At 39.7% G+C, this 8,553-nt stretch overlaps 1 protein-coding gene across 1 annotated transcript in view; it reads left to right on the top strand.

The window, feature by feature from the left end:
* Positions 1 to 4,991: 4,991 nt before the first annotated feature.
* C8H1orf146 (chromosome 8 C1orf146 homolog) overlaps positions 4,992 to 8,553 on the top strand; it is a 7,590-nt gene continuing 4,028 nt past the window's right edge. The window contains exons 1-3 of the mRNA XM_074152724.1: positions 4,992 to 5,060; positions 6,879 to 6,972; positions 8,075 to 8,243. Coding sequence (XP_074008825.1) covers positions 4,992 to 5,060; positions 6,879 to 6,972; positions 8,075 to 8,243 — 332 coding nt within the window. The remainder of the gene's footprint in view (positions 5,061 to 6,878; positions 6,973 to 8,074; positions 8,244 to 8,553) is intronic.

Raw genomic sequence — 8,553 nt, 5'->3', positions numbered from 1 at the left:
TCAGTGTAGACAGTGTAAAAACTTTTTGTTACCCTCATAGAATGAGGTAATTTTCATGTCCATGAACATGAGACCTACCTATAAATCAAACTTCTTACCTGTAACAAAATGTCCTCCTGTATCTTTGTGTTAGAGAAGGAAACTTCAATCTCCATTTTCTGGTTTATCGTGTTCTAGTAACCAAGATTAATCCTATATATACATATATAATGGGATGCATTTGGAGAAAAGTTTGAGTCACTAACTGTAGTCCATGGCTTTATGGTTCCAGAATATTTTGACATCTCAGTCTTTGAGAAGGTGAGGCAGGGGGTGTTAAGCTTTCAAACTGAATGCTTGCATGTTTTCCACCCGATTGCTTTTCACACCTAAATAAAAGGCTGGGACCTAAGTAACCATATTTCCAAATGACTCCTTGTGAACATGGTCTTCTTCTGTTTCCAGAATCTCTGTACAGTTGCATAGTCCCACAAGCTTTCTTCCCCATGCTACATACTGAAGATTCTCAGTTGATTTCTGTATGACAGAAAATAATAAATCCTATGTGTAAATTAAATGCTGAGTCATTGTACTTCATTGAAATTGTGGACTGCTGCCATCAGTTTTTATTTGTGCTCCGTAAACTGTGAAAAAAGAGTCATTTTCTCCTCAATCTGTTTAGTGGACCTTCACACCTTTTTCTTCTCTGAAAGGAAAACCCCTACTTTTTCCTGGATCATGTCATCAGAGGACAAGACAGGTGATGTGTGTGAAGATGAAAAATCAGTTCTCTCATAAAAATCTATAGAGAAGAGAGATACCAGATACCTGTGCAGTTGCCCTACAAAATCAAGAAATTATCCTGATTTAGAACATACAGGATATAGCCCAGGAGAGCGTGGAGAAACACTAATTTGATTAAAGATTTTGCCTTGTCATAAAGTAGTTGTTCATCCACATGTTTAAGCCGTTATCTTCATCATACGGGAGTTCTAATCCCAAGATCCTTCTACCCCTGCCTAAATGGGGTTCTCTGCTCTGCTCCCAGGAATTATTTGACATGCTGCCAGACATAGGCCTGTTCTTTCTCTCTCTTGCAGCTTCACCTGTATGTGAAATGCGCTGTGTAAGTATGTGGAAAAAGGAATGCTTTTGAGATTAAAAGCTAAGACTAGCAAAATGTCAGAAACTGTCACAGCAGAGATAACTGTAAGTAGTAAAATAAATTTAGCTCATAATACCAGGTAGCACAGGATCCCTCAAGGTCACTTTTTGAAAGGGAAACTACTGGGGAGAAAAATACTCTTGAAGAATACGCAATCCAGAAAAGCCCAAGCTCTCTTTAGCTTTCTGACAAGTAGGCTCATAAAAAGAGAAAGCCAAGTCACCTGGTGAGATTCAGACTTAAGCGGCATCACAAAACAAGCTACTAGCCAATCATCCCTTGAGCAGTACCTAGCCTGGGGGCTCGGCATGTCCCATTGTGTACGACTTGAACCAGACGACTGTTAGGCTGGGGTGGCTCTTACACAGGAGGCAGTGGGGTCCGTTCCCCTCAGAATTTCTCACTCACAAAGAGTCTTATTTTTATTTCAAATGTGAACTATTGTCAAATGTAGTGACAGGCAGAAATATATTCAGTTTCCAGTATAACTTTTTGCCAACTGAAATTAAGATACACAGAATTTACACAAGTTAAAATATAACAACTGGAGTCAAACTACTGACAAGCAGTTTCTGTGAAGGTTCTGTTTTTTCTTACTGTCCTGTACTTAACCGTCATTGTATTTTGATACCGCTCAAGGTTATTTTGAGTTGGTGGGTGTTCAACTTCATGTACGATAAACAGCTATAGAGGAAAAAGGCATCCACAGGTATCCCAGAAGCCTAAATCCAGTGTTTAAATTTATCTGTAAATTTTTTTTTAATGTAATAATTTATCCTTTCTTTTATGTACCATACCTTTCTAACAGCATTACACTGAAGGAAACAAAAATCTACTCACCCGTTAAGGTTATTTACATTATGAATCGTCTTTTTGTTCTATTCTATTCCCTCCTGTTATTTTTTCTCCATCTGAATTGTTGTAATTCAGTTACTACATGTACATATTAGACACCTTCTGAAATACGAATTCAGATACACAATAGTGTTATAAATCAAGTATAACCACTACAACAAACCGGTTCCTACTCTCTACCACTGGGATTTCTCTAGTACTGAAACACAAATTGATTCCATAACGTGCATGAATTCAAACTTCGTGTCGTCAGATGTCAGTGAGATCATCAATGCTCACTATAAAGCTGCCTTATTATTTTATAATTGTATTTTAAAATAATTCCTGATGTTCTTCCTGATTTTTGTATGCAGTCAGAGTACGTGGCTTCACTGTGTTACATGAAACAGCTTCACAGTTTGTTGGTCCTGTCACAGCTCTGCAGAACACTGCAGCCAAGATACCTCATACATCTGTTATTTTCCTTTAATTTGCTGTATTTCACATGTATACTCCACAGAAACTTAAAAATTCAGTAGTAGAAATATCTGACTTACTATCAAAAGTAGCGTGACGTTTCCATACCCTTGCAGTGAGGGGTAACTGTAACTCAGATGCATTTGACCAACAGAAATAGATCAGCTGTGAATCCACTTCGTATTTGTCTGAAACAAAAAGAAGAGTCATCTTTAAATCATTAGGATGTCTAATGCTTTCTAAGCAAGCTAGACAATTTGCTATTTAAATGTATCATTTTTAATATATAAACGAGGTCAATTTCTTCTATTTCAAAATGCTCTAAAAAGAGTTGAAAACGGAAAAGCTTTTACTACAGTCTCAGATTTTCAGTAGATAGTCATGAGTCTGGATTCTACTGGATGAAGAGCAGAGATGAAAATCAATGCTCTTTTTCAGTTCTTTTAATGACTCTACACTCCAGCTCTTCTTTACCATATAAAAGAAGCGCTGTTTCCTCTTACGTGACAAAAAAAAGCAGCTCCAACACTCTCAGTATTTCTCTTTCACTGAAAGTGGTGCCGTTTCTTGCTTCCACATTTTTGTACTGTATACCTTCTATATTTAGAATGTTATAGAAAACAATTTGGAATATTCTTCTCCAGAAATAGCTGCAGAACTAGCTGTTCATTAACAACACTCCCTCAAGATTTTTTTTCCTATGCAAAAGTAGACTTATTACCATCATTGTTTATTACGCCCACTTGTTCTGCCTGGTGTCCTTCCACATTTTTGTCCTTTCAGTCCTTTTTATCATCTAAAAATGCCACACCATCTACACTTGTACGGCAGCAGTCTCTCAGGCCAACACCCAGTTTCTGGATGACTTTTATGGGAATGCTTACAAGCAAATAGGGCTTTCAGCAGCATAACAGCAGAAGCCTGTCCCCGTATGCTCCAGGGCAACACAGCGGAGCAGACAGGTGCTTCCTCGCTTTCCACCAAGGCCCGAGTTATTTTCTTCGCAGTTAAGTGATGTTCAATTCATTTGGGTGTTCGGAGTTTTTGTTTTCCATCTCTTAATTCCTCAGACCTGTGAGGCAAGGTTGGTAAGGAGCAGCTGTGGTTCCTCCTGAGGGCCATGGGAAGGAGACGGGGGCCCTGGACAGGCCCTGGCCAGCGGCCATGCCGAGGATGGACCCGCTCCATCCTCTGCAGCACCACCTGATGCCGGAGGGCTCCGTGCCCAGCTGCCAGGCTGTCCTGCTGTGAGCAACACGGGATTCATTTCTCTTTCAGTAATTTTACTTTTCAGTAAGGTCTCTTCTAACACTAGGGGAAACCGCATTTTTAGAAGACTCTAGTGTCTGAATTTGTGAAAATATTTACTTCATAGCCAGCTATGGTATGTGGGATTCAAGGTCTCAGTGGTTTCGAGCCTTGCCAGGTGCAGGGACGAGGAGGAGCAAGACCCAGGCACTTGACCCAAGCTTGCCAACAGGGTTATTTCATACCTTGAACATCACATTCAATATAAATTAGAAAGTTTGCTGAGGACTTCTCTCTCTTCCATGATGGCTGCCATCCTGAGAACTTCTTGCCCCAGTGCCAGACCCCCGAGGCCTCCCCTTCCTCCTGAAGCCATAGCGCTCACAGTGTCTGACAGTAAATCGTTGTGGGAGTCTCAAACCGTACCGCAGGCTGAGACACCACGGCACTGGAGGGCGGGAAGCGCGGGACGGGCGGTTGCTGCCCCCCCGCTGCCAGGGCTGCCGCTGCCCGCCTTGCGGCCGGCCCCGCAGCGCCGCTGGGAGTTCATTGTAGCGCCTTCCCAGGTTTTTAAAATGAGGAGAGGCCTGATTAAAATTTATATTGGGGACCAGCTGGCACAAGGGTTTTGTGGAACCCAGATCTCCCGCCCCCCCCGGCGCCTTAGGGCTGCGAGGCGAAGCCCGACCCAGCCCCCGGCTGACCCGTGCTCTTGCCAGGGAGCTCTTCAGTGTCCCCAGCTGCACCACAGGAGCCTTACTGAAATAGAAACGCCTGCCAAGCTGAATATCCAGGAATATTTTCAGAAGAGTGAAATGCAAACGTAGATGAAAAAAGCTAGTGCTCAGGCTGAGGCTGCTTAGGGCTGGGCAGGAGGCCCGGGGCTGTCTTCCCAAAAGTATCTTGAGTGTAAAAGGTGCACAGTGACAAACATGCCCTTTGGAAGCAGGACAAATGTTCATTAGTTGTTTTAAGTGCTTTTGGGAATGTTTTTCTGAGGTAATTTGTTCATTATGCTGCTCTCTCTGTGACTCTGCCTTTCAGATGCAGATTCTTTAAAGGCATTGAGGTGTCTAATTGCTATCTTAAATTAGTTCAGTGGTAGTGGGCACCTGTATATGTTTTGGAGAATTGGGTAGTGTCCTGTTTTTTAATCAGATCTTTAATGGAGCTATGTGCCTTAAACATTTCACCTCTTTAATTGGCAGGTAATATTTGTCATTTTTCCAAGCTTTTGAGAAGGCGGCAGCTGAGATTTCACTGCGGAGCCATTGAACCCTTGAAAAAAATGACAGCAAATGGTGGGCAAGAACAGTCAAGATGGATAACAACAGTTATTATGAGTACAGCTCTGCAGGTACAATACCACTGGTCAAGAACAGCATCTGACTCACTAAGAAACACAGAAAGAAGCATTTCCTCCAGTCTATATGTGGAAATTTATTATGCGATGTCAATGAATGTAGTTTTTTGAGCATAAAAGAGTGATATTAGTCTGAATTTGTTTCGACTATAGTAGTGTTTCTTCTTTTGTGTGTGTAGTTTTTCCCCTAGCAACTTCTGCATCTATTTAGTAGTCTTGCCACCTGCTATTCTGAGTTACACTGCTTTAGGATTGTCCTCCTGACTCATCATTTTTGCACTACACTGATGCTGTTTTCAAATTAGCACTATGAATAATTCCATCAGAAATGTTTTTAAGTTTCTGAATTTCTCCCTAAACACTTTATTTTCTACTATACAGTATCAACATTGGGATAGATGATTATTCAGTAAGTGTGCAATTCAGTTTAAAATAGCGAGTCTTACAGATACTGAAGTATATAAATATCTGTTAATATCAGAAGCCTGGACTATGTTCGTCAGTAAAGTGAAAGGGTATGTCAAGGAGCTGGTAATTACTTCCTGCAGCTGAGACTAATTTCATGCCAGCTGCAGAGAATTTACAGGCAAGAGGGCTTTGATTCATAAGCAAGGATATCTTATGCTAGCTTGGCTGACAAGGTTATCACCCCATCTCTGCTGTATAAATGAGTGAATGGTAGTAAAGTAATTCCTGAGTCACCTCAGTTTAAAGCCTGTTCTTGTTTGCCTCCTTGTCTTGGAATATCAGCCTGCAAACTGTTCCAGTTTGGGAACTGCTTCAAGAGCAACTTAATCCGTAATGTGGTGAGAGGTATGGGAGGGCAGTGATCTCATCAGCTATGCCAGCATAACTCACTCCGATAAATAAGAGCCCCAGCTCTACTCAAAAGTACTGCTGTTGGTAAGGTCTCCCAATAAGCAGAGACATAGAAGTAGCTGAATACAAATCTAAGATGGCTTTTCTGTTACAAAGGCATTGCTTTGTATCAGTTTTTGTTATGAGCTTGCTCTTTTCCCTGTGCATTTATGCTTTTCTTATAGCTGTTATTTATATTTGTGCATTAAATAAAAAGTCACTGTCAGCAGTGACTCTGAAGCAGAGAGTTTTTCCAAAATTGTAGTTGTACCTCATAAGCGGCTATCGCTGAGTGTTCTCTTTCCAGACCAATTGAAAGCATAACACTTCTGGTTACTGTCTCCTTCAGGGTTCACTTGCTGTCCTGACTTTATTTTGTACTCTTTCACTAAATCATACTTCCCTATACAGGCAGGTAGGCTACGTTTTAAATGGGCTGGTTAAGTAACACGCTACTAGCTAAAAAGGATTCAGTGATTTAATCTTTAAAATGTGTGTGTGAGCAGCTTCTGTAGAACATACTGCAGAAATGCAGGCTGAAAAATATATCCAAACCAACTCCATTCTGTAGATGATTATGTTGCATAGTGCCATGTTCTAGTTTTCCTGACTGAATTGCATTCTGTCAAAAAGCTTTAATCATGTCCCATACAGATTTTCTGAATTATCTTCCAAATGAAATGCCCATATCTGTGAAAATAATGCAATTTAATTAACCAGAGTCATACAAACACACTACTGTATCTTCATTGCTTCTGCAAATCCTCCTTTAGCACATCTTACAAAAATAGACTGAAAATGTTTGAGCTTCTTTATGTATTATGCAAGAGTTTCCTGTGGCAAACTGAATGTATGCATACAAAATTGTCATTCAGTGTGTGATAAATTCCAATGCAAATATTTAACATTTTCATTAACTGAAAAAGTTTAATTAACTTTTTAAAATTTATTCAGAATCATGAAATTTCTACAATTCTACAGAGGCAACAACACCGAGTTCGATACTCAGAATCAGTGGAAACTGGATCTGTGATTTTTTCTCTCTCTGGTAAAGTACTTTGAAGTTTATGTTTTTAAACTCAAAAGCTGTAATGAGGTACAAGATCAGGCCCTGTTGTAGGCTATGCTAAACTGAATAAAAGCTACCTTGTTGGAATGTCTTGCAATAGTGGAAGGAGATGTGCTGTGATTGCACATAAATCAGAGGCTGGAGCAGAGAGCTTTGAGGATGAAACATTTTCATTGGTTTATACTTTTTTGGGATGTATTACAGAACAGCTACATGAGATTTGGTGACAACGTTGTTAAAATGTTGAGTGCCACTAACATGTAAGACAGTCATCAGGGTTTTTAGTATTCATGGCTGTAAACACAAGAGTGAACCAGGACCCTTGGCTTTCATCTTCCAAGTTGAGTTTGCAGACCTGGTGATAGCAGAGGAGTTAGGGAAAGAATCCATGAGCAGGTTTGATTAGGAAATCACTGAAACTGCAAACATGAAATATCTACTCTTCCTTTTTAGAGCAGAAGATGCTTTAGGCAAGTAGATGAGATCCTTAAACTGAAGCATTCCTGAACTATAAGGATTAATGAGGCACACATTGGCCTAGTCTTTTGTATCCTCCATTGTTAAGTCTCTTAAACATCAGCCTTCTTAACTTTCCCTTTCAGAATAATTTAGTTGACGGGGTTATAATCTCATTTTTCATGGCAGATGGTTAAGCTTACTTTTAAGATGTTACAGGTGTGTTTGTTTATCTCATTTAGAAAAGGGACTTGCTGAGCCCTTCAATCAGACTTTGCATTTGCCCTAAATTCATTCCATTATAGCAGTTGCTTATTCCTGAAGCATTTGCTTTCAAAGGCATTCAGATGTCTGTACTTTGAGTGGATTGAACAGTTGGGTTTTTTTGATGTTACGGTCGAAAATAACCTCTGTGTTATTTGTAGTTTTATCTTAAAAATACTAGTCATCACTGGACAAATCTCATGATTGCATTTCACTGTCAAGATGTGTAAATGCATTCATGTGTTCTGTTCCATTGCCTTTTAAACTGAAGTTTGAATAAAAATTCTGCTTCCTGGTTTGTGGTGAGAATTTAATCATGTTCTTGCCATCATGTATACATTTATATCAATTTCTTCAATAGGTGTTGCATTTATACTGGCAGATACTCAAGACTTGCTTATGACAAGGGAAGAGATGTTTTTCAAAAGAATTCAGAAGTTCATAAACATTCATCGGAACAGTTTTTTGCTTTTGTCAGCTGCTCGTCATGGACCAGAAGAATGGAATGTCATGTTTAGGATTCAGAGAAGGTATGATTTCAACATCAAACCAAAATTTTTATTGCTAGGCAGAAATGAAGTAGCAGTCTTACACTGGGGAATGTAATTTTAGGAATTATTTTCAGGAATATGAATTTTCTTTTGCTAATGCACTGGAAAATTATTGAAAGCCTATGCTTATTAATGGCAAATGCAAAGTGAATCAATCTGACATGTCATAGGTAACAAAAGGGGACGTTCCTCAAAACGTAGCAAACATCATCCCTTTCAATTACTTTAGGGCTATGTAATAGAATTCTTTTTAAAGTTTTCCCTTGAACTGGAAAATTAGGTAGTTTTC

The sequence above is a fragment of the Numenius arquata genome, chromosome 8 (genome assembly GCF_964106895.1).
Source record: "Numenius arquata chromosome 8, bNumArq3.hap1.1, whole genome shotgun sequence".
Classification (NCBI taxonomy): Eukaryota; Metazoa; Chordata; class Aves; order Charadriiformes; family Scolopacidae; genus Numenius; species Numenius arquata.
This window is presented reverse-complemented; position numbering and strand designations above follow the sequence as displayed.